Genomic DNA, 20,315 nt, shown 5'->3' on the forward strand with positions numbered 1-20,315 from the left:
TCCCTGCAGTCCTCGTTTCCTATTCGTTCTTTACCTGCTTCTCGTCACCCCTCGAAGCGCCGAACAGGGGATGTCCTGCTCATGACCAGTGTGCCTTCTCCAACCATCACGTTCTGGCACTCTGCCTGAAGACGCCAGGTGGGGATTATTCAGTCCAGAGCTTTCTTCAAGCCTATCATGAACGACAGTCGCTTCAGTGGCTTGCCTCGTTGCCATGAAAAGCTATGTAATCTCCCCTCCTCCCACCACGTTTGACGGTTTTGAACAATTTCGGCTGAGTGTGACATGATTTCATGAACTTTCTTTCCCAAGCCTTCTCGGTTTGATCTCGGCAGGAATGAGACAGCTGCGACACGAAGTCTTCTGGAGCCGGTCCCACATATTTCTGCGCACACGATAGAAAACCGCCATTCCACCTGTCATGCCATTTTGACTGCCGAATCTCCATGAGGCATCCTCTGACTGAGGCAGGCGACTGAAAGACAACCATTTCCACAGCAAGCTCTTCCGCTGGCGGACGCGCTTTCAATTACACCTTCTTCCTCGGCATACTGGCCTCCATCAAAAATGGGCCGCCTCATCAAAAACCATTGGGCCCGACTCATAGTCCTCACGGCCTCAGTCTGTACGTCTTCCCCGTTTGCCCCTCAAGGGAGGGAAGCAAGCCCTGACAAAAACAGATCAAGTAGGGTCTGCAATCGAAGCCTTCATCTGGCCCAAGATTTTCTGGGACCTTTGGACAAAAAACCTTGACGGCGCCGTGAAACCAATCCCAATCCTCCAGATCCTCAACCTCGTCATGGGGCTCGTCGGAATCGCTTGGGAATATCCACTAAAGTATATCGCGGGCACATTTCCACACCGGAGCATCGAATTCAGGCTCTTGCTATACCCGCTGAGTTCGCTGTTCGCGGCACTGATTTATCAGGGGACGAACGCGGCCCTATATTATCTTGTGGGTATTGCGGTATATTTTTGGGCCTACAGCGAGGGGGAGGTGAGTTACTCCTAGCTTTGTATTTGGGGTTTTGCGAAGGGAAGAATTGATCCTAACAAGGCTCGGGTGTAGGTTGTTTGTCCTGAGCCATGGACGCTACCGAAACGGACGAGATCAAAGGCATAGTCCCTGCAGGGCATAGAATTTTGGAGCCCGCAGCTCGGCGTTGTCGCTGCCCTTGGTGCTCTGGTAGCACTTCTTGTATATACATATCAGCATCATTGCATATATAGACATAATACCCCACGAATAATTTAATGGCTATTGCCGACCTGTCAACCCGGAAACCAACATCAACCGCGCTACCCCCTTCCAATATATCATACCTACTTTAGATTTTTGCCAACTTTGCATTCTCAAGCCACGTTCGACCTCTGTCCAACCGGAGTCGCTGTCTCAGGCAGTTCACCTGTGATGTGCATGATATTCCATCTCTCCGGCAAAATGTCGCCGATCGATATGCCCCACTGTTTCCGAATACAGCCCCAGGCAGGCCATACAGTTCAATCAGGTGTATCCAATTCGCCAGGTCTGTCGCTTCGTGTCCTCAGCGCACAGGTTGCTGCCTCGGTGCCTATTTCACGTGATTTGCCATCAAGGTCCAAACCAGGGCTCATCCCGTGGTGGGCGCTCTCAATTTCGAAATACGAGGTCTCAAGCCAAAGGATTTTCAAGAATGAAACTGAGCCTCCAAGGCTGGACTCTTCAATAACATTCCCCTGATCACTAACCTCCTCAACAGCAATTCGCACTTCCCAATTTCTCCAGGTTGAGCGCAAGACAGGCAGAAGGAAAGCCTCCCCATCAAGAGAAAAAGGAAAGAAGCAAGATGACAGAGTCTTTGCCCCTCACGCAGAATACTGACAAAAGAGATGGCAATAACTCTATTCTTGTGGACAACGACGTCCCAGTCAACCAGACAAGAACATTTAATGGCGTTCTGGATAAGTATTTGCACGTCTCGAAGGCCACCAAGTCTTTAACGCAAGAGACAAAACGGCAACAAGATATACATGATGATCAACCGACTCCGAAACGACGCAGAGGTCTCGTTTCCAAGACCACAACAACGATAACAACAACGTCATCATCATCAGCATCAGTGTCCTCCTCAGATCTGGCAATCTCCAAGCGTGTCACCCGCTCGAAATCCCGCTCTTCCACCCCAGCGTCATCCAATCTCCCATCGAGATCCCAATCACCCTCTACCTTCGCGGACAGCCCAGAAAAACGACAACGCTCCCGCTCAACCACTCGACAAACTGCTTCTCCCGCCGCGCTCCAAACCTCCAATCTCCGAGACACCATCCCACAAAACCTCACTCTGCTCCTGATCGGCGTCAATCCGGGTATCATGACTGGGACAACGGGCTTCGCATACGCCCACCCTTCAAATCTCTTCTGGAAGCTCCTCCATTGGTCCGGAATAACCACCGTCCGCCATCCGCCATCTGATACCTACCGTCTCCCCGAGCTGTATAACATTGGGAATACGAATATCGTCGAGCGGCCGACCCGCGACGCGAGCATGCTTAGTAAAGCGGAGATGGACGCTGGCGTCCCCGTACTGGAGGAGAAGATTGCGGCGAAGCGGCCAGAAGCTGTGTGCCTTGTTGGGAAAAGTATTTGGGAATCCGTATGGAGGGCACGGAAGGGTCGAGCGATACGCAAGGAGGAGTTCCGTTATGGGTGGCAGGATCCTTCGGAGAATATGGGGAAGTGTGAGGGGTGGGATGGGGCGCGTGTCTTCGTCGCTACCACGACGAGTGGTCTGGCGGCTACGATGTCGCTGGCTGAGAAGCAGGCTGTCTGGAATGAGTTGGGGAGTTGGGTCGTCGGTAGGCGAGAGGCCCTAGCTCAAGCTCAAGCTCAAGATCAGGCTCCGACTCTGGCTCAGGCCGAGGCACAGGCATAGACCATCTGACTGGAGTAGTACAACAGTATATATAGAGCAGCACTACAGAGCAGTCCTTAATCTCTTCATTTCATTTGATTGCTGATCTTCACAAGATCAATCCTTTAGATTACATTTCCATAGTATCCGGCTCAAGTCCAGCGCAAGAGCCTCATCACCAAGTACAACAGCAAACTCGAAAATCGCTAGCCAGCCACGCGGATATCTCACATCGCCTTGCATCAAATCACGGAAGCATGACCTGCGGCCCATTCCGGATGTTGGTATTGCCGCCTCGTTCCCGTTGCTGTGGAAAAAAACACAATTAGCATCGTCTTTGCACGAAGATCCAGTCCCTCTCGGTCAAGAGACATACAGTATACCCCTGCAAATCCCCCCCTTCCAAAATCTTCCTCACGCAGTCCTCGTCATTCGCAGTGCCGAACTCATTCTCGAGACTGGCCTTGCTTGCGCCATCGAGGACTCCTTGGGAGCCGCGGCTAGATAACCCGATTAGCATACTCCTCCTCCTTTTCACTCAATCCGCAGGCCCTCATCCACCCCGTCTGCAGGGGCATTGAGATGGGAAAGAAGGGGTTACATACTTATGAGTGACGAAAATCTTCCACCCGTTCACGACCTCCGAGAGAGGGATGGAGGAGTCGTTCTTCCAGTTTTTCAGTGATGCAGCGTCATTGACGAAGACGATGAAGTCGTCGGTCTTGCCCTTGTAGAAGATCTTGTTGGAGGCCTCGGTGGCGCGCATTGTGGTGTGTATGTGTACGTGTGATGAATGATGTGGTGCGGCTTCGGTTGACAGAGGAGTAGAGGTGTTTCTGGAAAAAAATTGGTATCTACGTAGAGTCAATTGGAGAAGAAGAGTGTCTCGTGCGGGTATATAAAGAAGGGAGCGAAGGTGGTTTGGTGATGAGTATTTGTGACGTCACCAGACAGGGAGGAATTCAGCTTCAAATGCGGCCCGGAGTTTTACTGTATGCCAAATAATCGACAGGAGGCGGCGAGATCGGTTTGTGGTGGGTAGTTCTCTTGAGATAATTGGGGGAATCGTACTCCCGCTCTTCCTTTGACCACCCATGTCCCCCAAAATAAGGCCGTGTGCTCGACAACGCGCCATCCTGGTGTCCCACACCTTCGACGTCATGGGTCCATCCGAAGCTTCTCGTCGTTGACATATCGGCATGCCAGACATTGCCTCTCCTGGTTTCCTTGCTCCTCATATTCCGTAGGAGTGGAGACTGCGTGTGGGAAGAAGGGATTACTCTCCGTCATTTGATTCAGCTCAGGCTTTTTCAATGGCTGATTACGTCTCGCCAAGTCTAATGATATCCGGATGCCCCTTCCTACCCTCACAGCGTTAGAATAATACTACTATTACATGAAACACTGCGTCGAAAGAAGCATTACCCCGTATTCCTCCGGATATCCGGAACAAGTTCGTTGCATATTCGTACCACCAACGCCAGATCAAGCATTCTTCTTTGGCCTTCGCAGCGACAAAGAGCTGAATATCGACCAGATGCCCTTCCGGATAGGCGCTTCTGAGCAGTCGGAGCTCTTATCCCTCTTGGCTACCGGGTGAGGACTCTGGTTGTAGCTACCATGTCTCGAGCTAGATTTCACTCTTACCGTCTTGGAACGGCCGATGAGGACAACGTTGTCTCCACGCAGGTTCCAACCCTTCTCGTGGTCAAGGCTCTGGCTGACATCAGATGCATCTCGTCTCTTCCGCTTCTTGGGCCCCTGTACCTTCTCCTCAAGCTTGCCAATGTCTTGCGGCTCACTAATATTCTGTAAGGCAGTCGGCAGGTTTATAGAACTAGAACGTCTATATCGCTTGGACCGGAGGCTTAAGTGTCTCATGATTGAACCAGGCCCAAACAAGATGTCGCCCGTTGCGAGAAACATTCCAGGGTACGGAAGCGTATCCCGTGTGTAAATAGGTAGAATGGCTCGCTCCAAGCGAATCCTATCCTGCCTCCTGGCTGTCAGTATGAGCGCCGGAAATGGGGGTGGAACTTTTGGGCGCTCTATTTCGCCGTCAATATGTTGGGTTTGAGCGTGCTTCTGAGGGCAATACGTCTTTTTGATGATTATAGGTTGCAGTTGAAACTTAGACCGGGCCCGAGGGATACCCAAGGTCTGTAAAGAGGGCCTGCGAGACAATTGGGAAGTGAGGCCTGAGCTGTCTTCTATAGAAACAAGATCCAGGGCCAAGAATGAGCTTCCGCGCATTTCCGATGAGACTGCATTAGGCACGTCGGCGGAAGCTGCCACCGACTTGAGAATCCCGGCCGTCCATTGTTTTTCTTCCGCCGCGGATGAGGCACTCAAAACAAGTTCGAACTTTTCACCGTGACGCTGAAACAGTAGCTTCCAGGAGAATAAACAAAAGTACTCCAACCCTGCAGATCGATCAGTAGACGCGAGAGTCCTTCATAGAGCAGCGACTTACCTTTCCCGTTCGCCAGGCTATCGATCCTGACGTCGCTGATAAATAAGCAAGCAAGCGGTCGAAGTTTTCGGGATTCATGGTTCATTTGGGCGAGGAAAATATGGTGTCTGAATAGGACACACACCATATATGACCCCGTTACCTGTCGGGAAGCTTGGTAGGTAACGTGAAGAACGCCGCAGAGGGCCAAAGGACCCAGCTGCTTATATAAATCGACGACAGTGACCTATAATACATCATCTCAGTCGCGCTCTCTTCAAAGCCCTTGAAGCAGCTTACTTACCGATTTGGGGTCCAGCATCTCCTGAAGGATAAAGGTTTTCTCAACAAGGACTCTGCCTAGAGTGCTCGCGGTAGCTTCATTAATCTCGGCAAGCACTTCGCGAACACTCTCCAAGATCTGTCGGATTCCATCATGTGCAGATGGGTCATCTTGGATATGAGTCCACCTCAACAGCTCCTGCAGTAAAAGTGGGTATTTACACAGGCGCTGGGCCGGCTGACTATCTATTAGCCATTCCTATGTCCAGGAACTGAGTGGCTGGCTTATACCTTTATTAAGATATCGTTTAGGCTTAACGACTTGTTCTCATAAAGCGCACGGTTTTCCATCGATGCCGCTGATTTTGCCAAGGCCTCGATGCCTAATTCAAACTCTGGCCAATTTCGAACGGATTTGCGTAAAAGAGCAGCATCTTCCACCAGGAGTTCATAGTTCTCGCAAAATTCTTTGTAGTAAAAGAAGGACTGTGACTGCAGAAGGTATGAGTTAGCGCAAGTCTGGGGAGAGAAGTAGCACGCTGCTCACTAGAGTTTGAATCTCTTGAGCGACTACCAAGGCTTCATTTGCTTCTGCGGCTAGCTCCTTAAGGCGACGGCTAATAGATGCCTTGAGGCTCTGCATTCTTAGCGGTCGGGGATGGAGAGCTTTTATGCCCAAGTCGACAGTATGGGAACGCTTTTGCGCTCTATTGAGCATCATTCTTTCAAGCTCGGTCCGGGAAAGGGTTGACGCTGGCGTCAAATTTTGAACCCGTCTCAAAAAGGTTTCGTGGGTCTCGCGGATCTGTTGGACATTGTGGTAAATCTCGGTACGTGCTCCCATGTATAAAAGTAACTAAGAGATTGATAACTCATGAGCCCCAAGCCTATGCGCGGAACAAGGGTGGTAGAGGCATAGTAACCTACATTTGTAAGAGCTTTCAACCCGAAGATATAATCCGATTCTGTGGTGACAATCTCCTGGAGAACTTGTCGCCTTTTGATAGCACGATTCTGGGCTTCTTCATCAATAGAGGTGCTCAAAGCCGGTCCCAGGCTGTCGAACGAAGGGCGAACGTCGGATTTATTGCTTCGATTGGTGGTGCTCTGGGTGTTTCTTCTTGATCTGCCAACACTTTGGCTGGTCACGCTCACAGTTGCCGTCTTGATCGTGCCCAGATGTGAAGAGCTTCCGGAGAGTTCCTCCCATTGTTGTTCCTGAGAACTGTAATAAAGTGACAAGTTCGTATTATCGCAACTACTTCGAGGGGTCGACTGCCAACCCTCGATATATCGTCCTGGCAGGCAGGAAGGAGGCGGCTTCTTGGGGCGCAAGCTGTTCACCCATCGTCTGAATGGCGAAGGAGTAGGAAGCTGACCAGTCAAAATGTAATTTCCATCATCCCCTTGGTATTGCAGCTTCTGCCCCAGTTCAGCGGCGCCCAACTGATTGGCCGCGGTCTCATTGAGCACCTCCTTAGACTCTTCGGCTGAGACAACCGATTTTATCGATGAACTCATCATAGGTTGACACTGGATTTTGTTTGGGGGCAATCAGAAAAGCCATATAAGCCGCCCTCCATCTTCCAAGCTCCAGCGGCGACAAAAATTTCCGAGGTGCTCACATCGCGTATTGGAAGCCACGACTGGGCCAGATAGCGCAACGATCAAACCGGAAGGAGCCTGAGAAAGGCGCTAGGTGCTGCAGTCAACAGCGACATCCGGCGTTCTCAGTTCTCCTCGCAGTTATCAGGTGATACAACAGTTGAGATACTGACCAGGAAGCGTCCATTGGACTCATTCTGGCTACTAGGATTCTCCGCTGTGGCGAGACCTGGTCCGAACCCAACGCCGAACGGCCAATCCTGGAGTTTCTTTCTCAAGAACTTTCGCGTATAAACCTGTCACCCTCATTTTTCCCTGAGGTTCCTCTTATACACCCGATCTGGCCGGTATGAAGTTCAGCAGGTGAAGAACATCCGAGATTTCGGTTGATCGCATCTGATGTTGCCTAAAGGGAGAGTACACCGTTATACCAGTATGCAATTGTATTAAAATCGATAGATAAGTAAAGAGGCGGACCCGGGACAAGAATAGAAGCCATAGAATCGCAGCGGAAAGTGAGCATAGATCTTGCACGGGTGTTTGGCTCAGAAACGTGCCAAGCCATCCTCCCCCAGCCTTGGAACTCCAACTGACTTTCCCCACCCGCCACTCGCCGCATCGATCGAGAGTCCCGATTCCGAACAACCGTTCTCATCTTTTCAGTAGTGTGAATGATGTTTTAAGTTTCTTTAGGATGGGTATCCCCATGGCCAACAATAATCTGCACGCGCCCACGGTATCTTCCGGACCAACGTCCGGAGGGATTCCCCGCGATCTTTCCAAGCTCTCAATGAGCGACCTGATGACACAGAAGGAACGGATCGAAGAGGAGCTTTCGGCTTTGAGCAGCGTCCTCACCTCTGTGAGAAGCATCCAAGAAATCTCCGTTTACATAGTCCACTGGTTTACGGCTACTAATATCTATCTAGCATGGGGTCAACATGAACACTTCGTTGACGACCTTAGACGGCTTCCCCCGCGATGATATAGACGTTGCGCAGAGTAAGGCTTCTCCTCCATTGGCATCATGGTTGCTAAGGTTTAGTCCGCACAATCCGAGCGCAGATCATTCGACTTCGCTACGATCACAAAGAAGTTATGGCCCATATTGAGAAGGGCATCCATACCCACTTCGCCGATCTTCAGCGAGCAACGAACGGTGAAGGCGGCACAACAGGTGTATCAGAAAGCACGGCTTCTCAAACCAGCAGAACAGCCGCCAGGATAGGCACATTACCCCCATTCGCAAAAGTGAACAGTGTCGTGTCTGGGAGCCCTGCGGATCAAGCTGGATTACAGGCTGGCGATACTATTCGAAGCTTCGGGAGTGTCAATTGGCAGAATCATGAGCGCCTTTCGAAGGTAGCAGAAGCGGTTCAACAAAGCGAAGGAGTAAGCCAGCATCCTTTCTCCGAAACACTCAGCAGCATAGCCAGATGACTAACATCGCCTAGCGAACCATCATAGTCAAGATCACCCGAAATGAAATAGCTTCTAGGAATTCTGTCGACCGAGATCTAGAACTCATCCCACGCCGTGATTGGGGGGGCCGTGGCTTGCTGGGGTGCCACCTTCTTCCCCTATGATACAGTGGTTCGGCTGAATGGCTCGTGCTTTCTACTCCAGGGCCTTCCGCCCAAATTTCAGCCAGCGCCCTTCGGATTCAGTGCCTTCGAGCAGTTGGAGCCCCATGTACAACACTTGATACAAGAATGGGAAAAGAATGGAACACAAAGACAGGGAATGTGATACGATTTCATGACAGGCTTGATCAGGATGATAGGCATGGATGGCGTTCTTATTCATAGGCTGTTGGCGATGTATTCAAAGCACTTGGAGGGCTAGATAATTGAGTAACAGTTGATGCTAATAATATCAGGCCCCAACCCTGACACTAAGAAGCCCTCATTGAAAGAAATGTGAGGAGGAAGATCTAAACACGCGGGGCATGTTGGCCTGAGGTGCTGAGCACGTGACCACAAAGGCAGTGACCGACTCGGGGCAAAAATTCCATCACCAGAATCAGCTCTCTGCTCATTCTATCTTCTCCCTGGCCTCATCCACTTGATCCCCTACCCCTTCTCCCGACTTCGTCTGTCGCATCTTCGACCGTCGATTTCCGATTCTATCGTGCTGCGTTGGAATCTCATTTGAAATCATCCGTTTTCTCTTCCTGCCTCCATACAAACATCAACATGGCCCAACAGGAAATCCCAACTTTCAAGCTCGTTCTCGTTGGCGACGGCGGTACTGGAAAGGCAAGTTTCATCCACCTCCTATGGCAACTATCATTATTATAGCCGCTTTTCCATCTTCAATCTCTTCGATTGCCCTTTCTGCTCGCCCTCCTTATGATCGTCCTCTGCCTCCTTCAACGAGGCAAACAGGGCCCTGTGGATCGCTCGGCCCATCGACAAGAACCTCAACTAACTTGAGAAATTCTCTTTCTATAGACCACCTTTGTGAAGCGTCATCTTACTGGTGAATTCGAGAAGAAATACATCGCGACTCTCGGTGTCGAGGTGCACCCTCTCCGGTTTACTACTGTATGCCCCGCTGCTGCCCCGCTTCGCCATTTCACTGTCTGCCCGTCGTTTCGACTAACTTTTCCGTCAGAACCTGGGCCAAATCCAGTTCGATGTGTGGGATACGGCCGGTCAGGAGAAGTTCGGTGGTCTGCGAGATGGATACTATATCAACGGACAGTGCGGTATCATCATGTTCGATGTGACCTCGCGTATCACCTACAAGAACGTTCCCAACTGGCACCGTAAGTGATTTCGCGCTTCCCGGTTGACAAAATCATTACTTACCACTAGCCAAGGTGACCTCGTCCGTGTCTGTGAGAATATCCCGATCGTGCTGTGCGGTAACAAGGTCGACGTCAAGGAGCGCAAGGTGAAGGCCAAGACCATCACCTTCCACCGCAAGAAAAACCTCCAGTACTACGACATCTCCGCCAAGTCCAACTACAACTTTGAAAAACCCTTCCTGTGGCTTGCCCGGAAGCTCGTCGGCAACGCGACACTGGTCAGTGAACCCGTAATCACCCAGTTGTTGTGACTACTAACAACAATAGGATTTCGTTGCTGCTCCTGCCCTAGCACCCCCCGAGATCCAGGTCGATGCCACCCTCATGGCGGCGTACCAGAAAGAGATGGAGGCCGCCGCCCAGCAGCCCCTGCCCGATGAGGAGGATCCCGACCTCTAGATTAACCCAGATCGCTGAAGGGTGTTGGATCTCGGTCGCCATGGTCGCCTCCCACCCCATCATAACTTAACTTGGAACGTTACGCAAAGTCTCGAATCACGATACAACGATAAGCGGTCGGTGGGATTGGTCTGTGCAGGGATGGCATGATATTTGCTTTGATTTCCTTTCCTTTTTCCCTCCGTTCGATATTTACCACTAGTAGTCTAGACTCCCTTATCTCTACACCTTGATATGATAAAAAAACGCAGCTATTTTCTGCAGTAGTTGCCGGGAAGAAAAGTTTCCAGTCTCCTGCCTTCGTTTATTTTACTTAATTGGACCTGATTGAAGAGAAAGTGAAATATCAGCTTATCCTCACATCCACCTCACAGGAGGGTACATTGGGCACATCAGAAAAGGCAGGACACATACAGAGCCCTGAAGAATGAGTAATGAAATTAATTCAATATTTCACCCAATTGTTCTCGTGCGTCTATCTCAAGAATCAGGATCCTGAACCCCAAACGAAGACCGAAGTCCATATCCAAAAGAGCCAGCCGTTCTCGCTTCAGGTTCCCTGTGTACACAGATCTCGCCCCCACAAAACAAAACAAAACAAAAGCAACCAAAGAACGCACGTGACATAGCAGCCACTTTAGCGAGAGAATGACATCACACCAGTATCTGCTCTTGAGGCCCATTGCTCCCAGTAAGAAAGGAGCAGTTGTCCGACCTTTGTTGGGCGACAACGCACCCTGAGATTGCATTGCGCACAGACCCCTTTAGAGTAGCAACGAGATGATTTCAAATAGCCAGGCTCCAGGCGTTTTGTCGGTGCGGTGGGTGCCTGTTGGGCAGAACTAGAGCTGGGCAAAGCAGCCTGTTCCTGCCCACTGGAACAATGAGGAGACGAGGAGTCTGCTGCCAACTCTCTATCTGCTTGCCATTACCGCAGGTAGAAGGCAAGGGATGGAATGAAACCTTAGGCGGAAACCTTATTTGCTTTGAGCATTCTGAGTCTGGCCTTTGAGGGGGGTGATGCGCTGTCCTATCTAGATTTGCGGGATGAAAAGCCGAGAAAAGGAAAGACATGAACTCTTGTCCAGTGGGGGGGGAACAAGAAAATAAGGGGAAAACAAATACAAAGACACGGACTGACAAAGAGAGATGGAGTGGATGCTTACGCCTTGCCTTGCTTCACCTGTAGGATAATACCAACATAAAAAAATGCGCTGCGCTCACAACAAAAAAAAAAACCAAGACCGAAATATTATTGGGAAGATGTCGTCTTGACGGTGGACGGGGGTATCATGAAGAAAAGGAGAAAATGAGTCTAGAAATCCACCAACGCCGTGCTACGATAGCCAAATCTGGAGGCACCTAGTTGTTGATTCCCTGAAGACGAAGTTAGTACCTTGTCTTAACCTGGAGGGACTGCCGGGGGGCATACAAACAGGTATGAGAGTTCTCTGGTACTCAGTCTGGCAATTCCCTGCGATGCCTTCTCGTCCAGGGCGCCATCGATGAGTTTCCGTTTCTTATCTTGAAGTTCGACGATGCGATCTTCGACGGTTTGGGGGACCAGGATCCGGTGGATATGCACCTCGCGCATCTGCCCGATTCGATGGGCACGGTCGATGGCCTGCTCCTCAATATAAGGATTCCAGAACGGGTCGAAGATAATAACATGGTTTGCGGCGACAAGATTCAGTCCTGAATTACCTGCCTTCAGGGATACAAGCATAATCTTACAATCAGGGTCGTCGGTGAACTCAAGCACAGCCGAATTCCGATCTGCTGGCCTCATGCTTCCATCATACCGTCGATAGCGGTGGCCTTCTCGCGAGACAGGGACCTCAAGCAAGTCAAGAAGAGACGTGAACTGGCTGAATATGATGGTCTTTTCATTGCTGTTCCTGCTCTGAATCTCGCGGACGATTTCCATGGCTTTTTCAATCTTTGCGCTGGTGATCCAGGTTTTCTCCAAGCGGCGCAAGTACTTGCGTTTCAAGGCCTGGTTCCTCGACGCTTCCTTTTTGAGTTCAGCTAGAGTTTTCTTGGGTCTCTTTATCAATCTCCCTTTGCCTTTCGAAGTCCTAGGGACCCTCGGCGTATCGCTGTCGCTCGCTAGAAATTCATACAGACTATCGAAGTCGCTATCATCTGTGTCGTTGTCGTCGTCTTCTTCATCCTCAGTTGCGGAGTTCTGACCTCCCAATCCGGTTGGATCCCCAGAAGAGTCTGGAAAATGGACTTTCCGAAACGAGGCGTGATCAGTTATCTTCTTAGGGTCAACACTGCCACGGCAATTTGGGCACTTTACTTCCATTGCCCCATCAATGCCTTGGCGCAAAGAAAGCGATGGATCCGATATTCGAGAGAAGCATTCAGCGCATGCGCTATGCCCACAGGGAAAGAAGATTATCGGGTTATCCACTGCGTCAATACAGATGGGGCACTCAAGGTCATCGTTATCCCTTAATCGAATGATGACTTCATCGCCAAATGCTTTCGCATTGGCAATGAAATCTACTCCTTCGGTATTCTCGTTAAGCTTCACGCCGAAATCACTGATCAAGTGCGGATGGCAGCACGCTTGCCGAAGCCGGAGAAGGAGCACGAGAATGTTGGAGTAATTCCTTCCAACAGTACCGGCTTCAAGATACTTGTTGAATTGGAGACGAGTCCGATTTTCAAGTGACTGGTACAATTCCAGTTCATCGTCGCTAAAGGCGGCGTGAACTTTCTCCGAAACTCGAGGGGGCAGTCGAAGTATGGGCTCGCCATCTATTTTAGATTCCTTCGTTCGTCGCAAGAGGACTGCCTTTAGCAAAACGCGGAGTTGCCGCATTGCCTTATCCTGTCGGTGCTGATTGCCACTCTTCAACGGTCGGGTAAAATCCTGTTACGATATGAGCCATTAATGTATAGGGTTGACGCCAGGAAATAACTACTTACTCGCTGGAATGGTTCTAAATTGCCATACGGACGTATGCGCAAGAATTTAAGCAATGAATGCAATTCTTCGACGTTGTTCATCATCGGAGTCCCGCTCATGCACCAGCGATAGGTCGTATCGAGACGACAACATGCAAGAGCAGCCTTGGTATTCCGATTTTTGATACACTGGGCTTCATCGATAACCACGCGATACCACGTACTGGTTGGTCCAAGGCATGGTAGCGCTCTCAGATACTGCTTCCTCAGTGTCGGTTCTTCCGCACCGGACTTGAGTAGCTCCTCATATTTCTCGACGCGCTTTAGTTCCGAAGACAAGGTCCCGAACGTTGTGAGAACGACATCGTAGTTCCTCAACTCCCTGAAGCTCATGGCTCGCTTGTCTCCATGTAGGATATACACCGAGAGCTGGTGTTTGCCGGGCCGAAGCATCCTCTTGATTTCTCGCTGCCATTGCTGCATCAACGCAACAGGCGCAATGATCAAGGTCGTTTTCCGCTCAGGGTCAGATGAAGGACGAGACACAATTAGCGAGATCGCTTGGATAGTTTTGCCGAGACCCATGTCATCGGCCAAGATACCACCCTTCTGATCACATTCTTCTTTAGATTTCATCCACGCCAGACCCAGTTTCTGATGCTCGAGTAGCGTGTATTTCAAAGCCTCTGGAGTCCCTTCACGGTCCTTCTCTAATATATCAGCATCGGGGCGGATCGTCTCCAACAACTGCTTGATCTCCTCGTTGACCTGTTTAGGATCAGCCCCATACGCATATAGGTCTCTGCGCCCAATCATTAGTGTTTCGAAACAATGGCGCCTTAAAAATTTCAACTTACTCCAAATCACGATAGCTTAATGGTTGACCATATTCATAACTCATAAGCCCATCAAGAACACGACCTACAGAACCCCCGAGCGGCGGCGGTTGAGTATAGCTGTAATCTGACCCCGGTGGCCAGTATCGGTCTTTTGTAGCCTCCAACGTCGCCGTAGCCGTTATTACAGGATGTGTCCACACAGTCGGCTTAGAACCGCCGACACCACTCGGTCCAGACACAGCTCCGCGAAAGCCTTGAGGGCCACGAGAAGGCCCACCAATTTCATACAAGTTTAACTCAGGGTTACTGCGAGATGGAGGGTTCGGCACTAAGTGGTGCGCATGTCTCGGATATTTGGGGCTGAGACCAGTATGGAGCTGGAAATCTTGAGGGGTAATTTCTGCGATATCACTATCATCGCTGTCCGAAGGGAATATCGCGGAGTTAAACTGATGCCCCCGAAAAGGGTTTCCAGAATTCCCAGGGATCCCGAGCGAGGCTGACCTCATGTCCGCTGAGACAGGACAGGTCAGGCTGGGCTCTGAGCGCATCGTAGAGACTGGGGGAGGCAACGGTCGCTCAGGGAAAGGCGACGATGAGTGGCTAGTAGATGAAGAGTTTTGTCCAGACGTTGTTGGCGGGGGGTTATCGAAAGATTCCATCAGACTGCGAGCGAACAGCTCATCGCGACGTTCCTGGTCCTTTCGTTCTTTGAGCCATTCTTCTGCTCTCTTTTGCTCTTCTTGAAGCGCACGCAAAGTATCATGGCCATCAAGTCCAAAAATTTCCAGAAGATCATCCACATTATCATCGCTTGTCGACCGAGTACTTGGGCTGCGACACTCAGATGCGGTAGACGAGGTAGATCGACTAGACTCGGGACTCAGTTGGCGTATCGCAACCCGTTTTGATGGTGCGCCCGCGCGGCGGTACTCTCCATCATCGGTAAACTGGCGTTTTCGAGGATGACGCATTTCTAAGGGCTCGTCTGGGGACGGAGATCGGGATCGAGAGGGTAGGGCAGAGAAGGCCGGGCGTCCAAACTGTGGACTCGAGGGAATCGTGGTGTTAGTACAAATTGTGCCGTCAAGTTGTGCTCTCGGTAGAACCGGATTTGTTGTGCCTTGGGAAAAGGAGGAAGAGTGACCAGTGCCGTTGGCGCGGAGTTCAGCGAGCTTTGTTTCGAGTCCTTTGATCACCTCCAACGTCTCTCGCCTTTGTTCAATACTATCGGGGCGTTGGTCTTCCAGGCTTTCCAAAATAGCCTGGTTGAAGTCCAGTTCCTCGCATATTTCGTCAATGGCCTGATCAGCGGGCAAAGCCATGATGAAAGAGGTGTCAGCCGGCGGGCGTTGGGGGGGCAAGACGGCCTTAGGGGAGGGGCGTCGATCGATCACAACACACGATTCCGGCAGGCGGAGATATCCATGGAGCGGCCGAATTCGAGGGAAGGCGAGGCGAACCGGAGCTGACGAAAAAGTGAGCGTGAAGAGGCGAGGAGGTGAGGCGGAACTTCTGGAGGCTCAGGGCTCACAGGACGCGATCCCCAGCAGTCGATCGTTCTTGGCGTGTCGGAGCTCGATAAGGATCACACTCGGGAAGAAGCGTGCGAGCATGGGCTCAAGAAGTAACACCGATGGCTGGTGAAGCTTTCTGGCTTCCTGAGTTCTCGGCTTCCAACCGTGTGAGTGGCAAAGTGTTCCTCAGGCCAGATTTTTTTGAACTCAGCATCCAAAATATGTCAGGCCCCGCCCGTCTACCAGCGACTGCACCAAATCTGGGACTTACATAGACAAACACATATTCCGCCACGGAGGAGATATTCACGTAAGTAATGAATTTGTGACGGTTTCGGGAAACACATATCCTCATAGAGGTGGCTGCTGGAGCCGTTAAAGTTCTCTTTGAGGAGAGGCTCCCGAGTCGTTGCGTCGGGTTCCCCAAAATTGGCTGCTTCACTGTTGGGTCTGATTTACCAGGCATACAAACTTCACACCAACCTGCTCAGGCAGCTGTTTTGCAACCAGCATCTCATCAGTAGCTGACCCGTGGCGTCTCAATGGCCATGCGCATGAAAGTTGGTCTGATACTTCACGTCTTCTACCTGTTTGCAATCCTTGTGTGATGACCTTGGATCCGCTGCTCGTTGCAAACCCCTCGGAGAATTCTGGGATCTCATCGGAGGCGGACCTATCAAGACGGAAGCCCCCTCAACCCCCAAAGGTAGTATTTTCACTTTTTTCCCCTCTGATTTTACTACTCTCAAGTGCCTCTCAATTTCTGGCTTGTGCTCTCTGCCCCAATTCCGAATCCGACGTACGGGCGTGTGGTGAGTTGCCGCAGAGCTTTGACAAAGCCCAGGGGATGTAGGGCTCATCCGTGGTTACTCAGAATGCCGACGTCACCTTCTTCCGGAGTGTATGTTGGGGGCCGTTGCCCGTGCAATTTATGAACGCCTGCCTGTAATAGTTGGGGAGCCTGCATTGTCTTTGCGGTCTCACCAGTTCGACTTAATCAAAGATTAAAGATTCAAAACGTATCAAGATCGCGTGAGTCCTGTGAAAGCCCAAGAATACCCGATGCAAGGGCCTCTAACTAGTGGCTTTGGGACCCATACTCCTCGCCATGATTCCCTGTCTTCAAGGAGGAGTCTTCCCAGTCCAGGCAAGTCGCAAAACCAAGCAATTGTCTAGATGTCGGATGGGAAAATTATACTCAATTCATATATTAACACTTCATGCGTGGCCTACGGCTATGTATTGTCCTTGCTTGACCTCAGAAATGACAGATCACTCAGGGCTTAGCGTGGCCCAAAATAAAAGGTCGGCTGGTGACTCGGCTTGGACAGGCTTTAATATACAGTGAGATCATCCGAAAAACTTCTATAGTTCCTGCCTCTATATCGAACTTGTGGGAGCGCTACGCCGTGACGGACCCGCTAAAACCAATCGATTCTAGGGTAAAACTCTTTGCTCAGCTAGAATGGGCTGAAGCTGTTCGAGTTGTCCGGGTCTTATCATGGGAACAACTGCAACTTTGGGACGGCAAAAAGTTCACACCAAAAACATCAAACATAGGAGTGCGCTGAGACACGTGATCCGGTTAGTTGATGAGCAACAATCGCGGAAGATGGTGCAATAGTAGCTTGTGTGTGGCGAAAATCAACACAATGTCGGGGTCTTGGTTGGAGTCACTTGGAACAATGGAGTCGTTCACAGGATGAGTCATGCAATGGTACCTTGGCGTCAAAAAATTATCACAAGTATTCTGCCACGCCTGGCCGGGTTAGCATACCCTTACTTCTTATTATCCCGTCGTTATTGTGGAAAATGGGTTCAGATTTCGCGGTGGGAGAATCCGCATACTCCACAGACCAAATTACAGCCTGGCTCGAACATATCCGCCTTCCAACATCATACAGTGAATATATTGAGAACCCTGCCGGATTCCCAAAGACGTTTGAGTCTCTGAGGGCTCTAATGAGATGTCAAATATCGAGGTTTCCGTACGAGAATCTCTCTGTTCACTACTCTCCTACCCATTTGGTTGACATTGACCCACATAACCTCTACGAGAAATTGATGGGACCCGAGAGAATTGGGAGAAGGGGAAGGGGCGGGTACTGCATGGAGCTCAGCATCTTCTTCCACCATATGCTTCGCGGGCTGGGATTTCAGGTGTATATGACCGCGGTCAGGAACCGCGGAAGGAAAGACGGAGTGCCCGGGGGCGAGTATCTGGGGTTGTAAGTTTGTCCGGTCTCCAAACCGGTTATGGGTTGGACTTGAAGACTTCCAGCAGCTGATATCGATCATAGCACGCACATCAACAACATTATACATCTACCTTCCGGTAAACGGTTCTCCGTCGACGTCGGATTTGGCGGCGACGGCCCTACAAGTCCTCTTTCTCTCGACGAACAAGGACGAGCCGTGCAGAATCTGGGCCGTCAAGAAGTCCGGCTTATCCACGACAACATCCCGAAACAAAAGCTCAAGGAGCCTAAGCTCTGGATCTATCAGTATCGAAACGCGCCGGAAAACGACTGGAACTCATTCTACAGCTTCGCAGAGCTGGAGTTCTTCCAGCACGACTTTGAGGTGCTTAATTGGTGGACGAGCGCGAAAACCTTGCACCGCTGGACGGTCCTGGTTGTGCGATTCCTCCGAGATGGCGAAGACGTTCAATACTCTCGAGATCCTGATCTCCCGCTTGATAACGACGTCAAAATTGTCGGAAAGGTCATGCTGGTGGACACTGTGGTCAAAGTCAACCTCGGAGGCAAGACGAGCACTGTGCACTCATTCGACTCTGAAGAGGGCAGGCTGCACGCCCTCAAGGTTTATTTTGGAATTTCTCTGACTCAGGAAGAAACGCAAAGCATCAGAGGATGGGACAAGGCCCTTGACTAGGCTATTGCATCTGGGTTCAACCTGTCGGCGGTTGCTGACATCGAGCCCCAGGGAAAGGAAGCCGTGAGCTGAGAAATCGACTTGGAGGTTGCCAAGTGTGAAGTGCAATATAACATCGTGGATATTTAGTTGTTTCATATGAAGAAAAGATCTAGTTTGGAGCGAGGTATATCGTGCTTTCATGTGGGTTACCCGGAGCTACCCAAAGGGGTTCCCAGGCCCCGAGCTCCTCAGCACCTCCACTCGGGTAATTGCAGGGATGCGCATGAGATATCTCTTATAGCCGCCGCAGCTCTGGATCGTGTGCGGCTTTACTCCATTGGCAGGATCACAGGAAGGGAGTCCTCTTGCTGGAACAAGTTGGAAGTGCCAGGTGGTCGCGCCAAAGAACGACAGACCTCGGTAGAGCGGCCCCCGACCGCCTCCATTCACATGCCCCAAAAAACTCCGGGGTCGGGAATCGCTATTAATATTAGTTTTGCCTCGCTCATCTCTTGTCTGGTTGAAAAAGTTACACTTAATTTCGAAGTTTGCATTTCCTCCTTCACCCTCACGTGCTATAAAAAGTTCCACTTCGTCTTGCCCACAATGTCTCTCAAAGTTGGTAGGTCTCGTTCGGCCCGATCCCTGAGTTTCCATCCCGCTCGCTGACCAAAGCTCCCACCCGCAGACGGCTTCGCTTCCTCCGCTGCCTTCGACGTGATCAACTCCACCCTCCAGGCCGATGAGGCTGAGCGCAAGGAGGCTGTCAAGGCTGCCAACACTGTCGTCGCATTCACTCTGAAGAACGACAGCGGCAAGGAAGAGAGCTGGTACCTCGACCTCAAGGACAAGGGTGTTGTCGGCAAGGGGGCTGCGCCTCCTGGTGGAAAGGCCGAAGGTCAGTCTTAGTCTGAACCCTCAGGAATTTGAAATGCTTCCTGGGTGAGAATCTAACGTTCGATTTCTTTCGGTAATCAACAGTGACCCTGCAACTCTCCGAAGCCGACTTCGGCTCCCTCGTCTCTGGCAAGGCCAATGCCCAGAAGCTCTTCATGGGAGGCAAGCTCAAGATCAAGGGAAACATCATGAAGGCCACCAAGATGGAGCCCGTCCTAAAGAAGGCCCAGGGCAAGGCCAAGCTATAGATTCTGTTTCATATTCTCCATTGATGTATTCCCTAGCTGTATGGCAATCGCTGTGATATTGACTCTGACATGAACTATAAGTATCCTCAACAATTTTAATTATCTGTTATCTTCGTTTCCTTGGAGTCTGTAAAATGCGAGGAACGCAGCATGTCGATGACTTTACGGAACAACCCCATCGGGCTTGGTCGGTGCGCAGTTAAGAGGCAGCTGGCTTCAGATTTCTGTTTGTTCACCGGGGAGAGTCGTATACCGCTAGAAGACGGTCCTCTTAGATTTTCCCAGTAGTGACGACCTCTCGTCTGTTAGATCGGGGCTATTCTTCCCCCAGATTTGGACTGCAGATTGCTGGAGGGCGGGCAGGGTGTGTCGCTCGAGAAGCGCCGGCAGCTACGCACACGACAAACTGTACGAGTCCCCTGACGCAGGTCCTCGCCGCTGAAATCTGAACAAAGAGTTTGGGAGTTCTTGGCACATCAAATACTACTGCGGACATTCCTTCGACATGCCATGGAAACCGTCCTAGCAAGCTATCCTCTTTGTGGCGGAAGCACAGGGTTCTCATCCATAGTTATGA

At 50.8% G+C, this 20,315-nt stretch overlaps 9 protein-coding genes across 9 annotated transcripts; 6 read left to right on the plus strand and 3 right to left on the minus strand.

Annotated features, from left to right (window-relative positions):
- Nucleotides 1–567: 567 nt before the first annotated feature.
- On the plus strand, nucleotides 568–1,012 carry BJX67DRAFT_378869 (uncharacterized protein; the record flags this gene model as incomplete). The annotated part of the gene is made up of 2 exons (XM_071032428.1): nucleotides 568–625; nucleotides 681–1,012. 2 exons carry the CDS (start codon nucleotides 568–570, stop codon nucleotides 1,010–1,012), a joined length of 390 nt encoding a protein of 129 aa, XP_070888796.1.
- A 606-nt stretch (nucleotides 1,013–1,618) lies between these two features.
- Nucleotides 1,619–2,966, plus strand: BJX67DRAFT_347056 (uracil-DNA glycosylase-like protein). Its single transcript, XM_071028490.1, has one exon. The coding sequence runs from the start codon at nucleotides 1,827–1,829 to the stop codon at nucleotides 2,910–2,912; it is 1,086 nt and encodes a 361-aa protein (XP_070888797.1). The 5' UTR covers nucleotides 1,619–1,826; the 3' UTR covers nucleotides 2,913–2,966.
- Nucleotides 2,967–3,025: 59 nt separating this feature from the next.
- BJX67DRAFT_321869 (SBDS family protein) lies at nucleotides 3,026–3,758 on the minus strand. Its single transcript, XM_071027352.1, has 3 exons — nucleotides 3,497–3,758; nucleotides 3,268–3,391; nucleotides 3,026–3,198 (listed from the first exon to the last, which is right to left on the minus strand). The coding sequence occupies exons 1-3, from the start codon at nucleotides 3,655–3,657 to the stop codon at nucleotides 3,139–3,141; spliced, it is 345 nt and encodes a 114-aa protein (XP_070888798.1). The 5' UTR covers nucleotides 3,658–3,758; the 3' UTR covers nucleotides 3,026–3,138.
- A 494-nt stretch (nucleotides 3,759–4,252) lies between these two features.
- On the minus strand, nucleotides 4,253–7,781 carry BJX67DRAFT_321867 (putative Rho guanyl nucleotide exchange factor). The gene is made up of 6 exons (XM_071027351.1): nucleotides 6,553–7,781; nucleotides 6,173–6,481; nucleotides 5,917–6,117; nucleotides 5,648–5,863; nucleotides 5,365–5,590; nucleotides 4,253–5,314 (listed from the first exon to the last, which is right to left on the minus strand). Exons 1-6 carry the CDS (start codon nucleotides 7,147–7,149, stop codon nucleotides 4,377–4,379), a joined length of 2,487 nt encoding a protein of 828 aa, XP_070888799.1. The 5' UTR covers nucleotides 7,150–7,781; the 3' UTR covers nucleotides 4,253–4,376.
- A 1-nt stretch (nucleotide 7,782) lies between these two features.
- BJX67DRAFT_322237 (putative 26S proteasome non-ATPase regulatory subunit Nas2) lies at nucleotides 7,783–9,187 on the plus strand. Its single transcript, XM_071027356.1, has 4 exons — nucleotides 7,783–8,092; nucleotides 8,160–8,232; nucleotides 8,276–8,622; nucleotides 8,685–9,187. The coding sequence occupies exons 1-4, from the start codon at nucleotides 7,925–7,927 to the stop codon at nucleotides 8,814–8,816; spliced, it is 720 nt and encodes a 239-aa protein (XP_070888800.1). The 5' UTR covers nucleotides 7,783–7,924; the 3' UTR covers nucleotides 8,817–9,187.
- A 1-nt stretch (nucleotide 9,188) lies between these two features.
- Nucleotides 9,189–10,658, plus strand: BJX67DRAFT_321881 (Ran family GTP-binding nuclear protein). Its single transcript, XM_071027353.1, has 5 exons — nucleotides 9,189–9,488; nucleotides 9,684–9,776; nucleotides 9,847–10,000; nucleotides 10,055–10,260; nucleotides 10,310–10,658. The coding sequence occupies exons 1-5, from the start codon at nucleotides 9,426–9,428 to the stop codon at nucleotides 10,439–10,441; spliced, it is 648 nt and encodes a 215-aa protein (XP_070888801.1). The 5' UTR covers nucleotides 9,189–9,425; the 3' UTR covers nucleotides 10,442–10,658.
- Nucleotides 10,659–11,803: 1,145 nt separating this feature from the next.
- Nucleotides 11,804–15,524, minus strand: BJX67DRAFT_378874 (DEAD/DEAH box helicase; the record flags this gene model as incomplete). Its single annotated transcript, XM_071032429.1, has 4 exons — nucleotides 11,804–11,818; nucleotides 11,874–13,325; nucleotides 13,382–14,162; nucleotides 14,218–15,524. 4 exons carry the CDS (start codon nucleotides 15,522–15,524, stop codon nucleotides 11,804–11,806), a joined length of 3,555 nt encoding a protein of 1,184 aa, XP_070888802.1.
- Nucleotides 15,525–16,913: 1,389 nt separating this feature from the next.
- BJX67DRAFT_322027 (arylamine N-acetyltransferase family protein) lies at nucleotides 16,914–18,710 on the plus strand. The gene is made up of 2 exons (XM_071027355.1): nucleotides 16,914–17,944; nucleotides 18,017–18,710. The coding sequence occupies exons 1-2, from the start codon at nucleotides 17,529–17,531 to the stop codon at nucleotides 18,609–18,611; spliced, it is 1,011 nt and encodes a 336-aa protein (XP_070888803.1). The 5' UTR covers nucleotides 16,914–17,528; the 3' UTR covers nucleotides 18,612–18,710.
- A 489-nt stretch (nucleotides 18,711–19,199) lies between these two features.
- Nucleotides 19,200–19,738, plus strand: BJX67DRAFT_378876 (SCP2 sterol-binding domain-containing protein; the record flags this gene model as incomplete). Its single annotated transcript, XM_071032430.1, has 3 exons — nucleotides 19,200–19,215; nucleotides 19,282–19,491; nucleotides 19,575–19,738. The coding sequence occupies 3 exons, from the start codon at nucleotides 19,200–19,202 to the stop codon at nucleotides 19,736–19,738; spliced, it is 390 nt and encodes a 129-aa protein (XP_070888804.1).
- Between the last annotated feature and the right edge of the window lie 577 nt (nucleotides 19,739–20,315).

The sequence above is a fragment of the Aspergillus lucknowensis genome (assembly GCF_044049455.1).
Source record: "Aspergillus lucknowensis strain CBS 449.75 chromosome Unknown BJX67scaffold_8, whole genome shotgun sequence".
NCBI classification, from domain to species: domain Eukaryota; kingdom Fungi; phylum Ascomycota; class Eurotiomycetes; order Eurotiales; family Aspergillaceae; genus Aspergillus; species Aspergillus lucknowensis.

Bases quoted from the DNA above. Each gene is read 5' to 3' on its own strand.
- BJX67DRAFT_347056 (XM_071028490.1), top strand. From the start codon at position 1,827: ATGACAGAGTCTTTGCCCCTCACGCAGAATACTGACAAAAGAGATGGC.
- BJX67DRAFT_321869 (XM_071027352.1), bottom strand. From the start codon at position 3,657: ATGCGCGCCACCGAGGCCTCCAACAAGATCTTCTACAAGGGCAAGACC. The intron at 3,392-3,496 runs GTATGTAACCCC...CGGGTTATCTAG, and splicing joins AAGATTTTCGTCACTCATAA to CCGCGGCTCCCAAGGAGTCC. The intron at 3,199-3,267 runs GTATGTCTCTTG...TTTTTTCCACAG, and splicing joins GGGATTTGCAGGGGTATACT to CAACGGGAACGAGGCGGCAA.
- BJX67DRAFT_321867 (XM_071027351.1), bottom strand. From the start codon at position 7,149: ATGATGAGTTCATCGATAAAATCGGTTGTCTCAGCCGAAGAGTCTAAG. The intron at 6,482-6,552 runs GTAGGTTACTAT...TCAATCTCTTAG, and splicing joins GGTTGAAAGCTCTTACAAAT to TTACTTTTATACATGGGAGC. The intron at 6,118-6,172 runs GTGAGCAGCGTG...TACCTTCTGCAG, and splicing joins CTCAAGAGATTCAAACTCTA to TCACAGTCCTTCTTTTACTA.
- BJX67DRAFT_322237 (XM_071027356.1), top strand. From the start codon at position 7,925: ATGGGTATCCCCATGGCCAACAATAATCTGCACGCGCCCACGGTATCT. The intron at 8,093-8,159 runs GTGAGAAGCATC...ATATCTATCTAG, and splicing joins TGAGCAGCGTCCTCACCTCT to CATGGGGTCAACATGAACAC. The intron at 8,233-8,275 runs GTAAGGCTTCTC...GCTAAGGTTTAG, and splicing joins TGATATAGACGTTGCGCAGA to TCCGCACAATCCGAGCGCAG.
- BJX67DRAFT_321881 (XM_071027353.1), top strand. From the start codon at position 9,426: ATGGCCCAACAGGAAATCCCAACTTTCAAGCTCGTTCTCGTTGGCGAC. The intron at 10,001-10,054 runs GTAAGTGATTTC...CCACTAGCCAAG, and splicing joins GAACGTTCCCAACTGGCACC to GTGACCTCGTCCGTGTCTGT. The intron at 10,261-10,309 runs GTCAGTGAACCC...TAACAACAATAG, and splicing joins TCGTCGGCAACGCGACACTG to GATTTCGTTGCTGCTCCTGC.
- BJX67DRAFT_322027 (XM_071027355.1), top strand. From the start codon at position 17,529: ATGGGTTCAGATTTCGCGGTGGGAGAATCCGCATACTCCACAGACCAA. The intron at 17,945-18,016 runs GTAAGTTTGTCC...TATCGATCATAG, and splicing joins GGGGGCGAGTATCTGGGGTT to CACGCACATCAACAACATTA.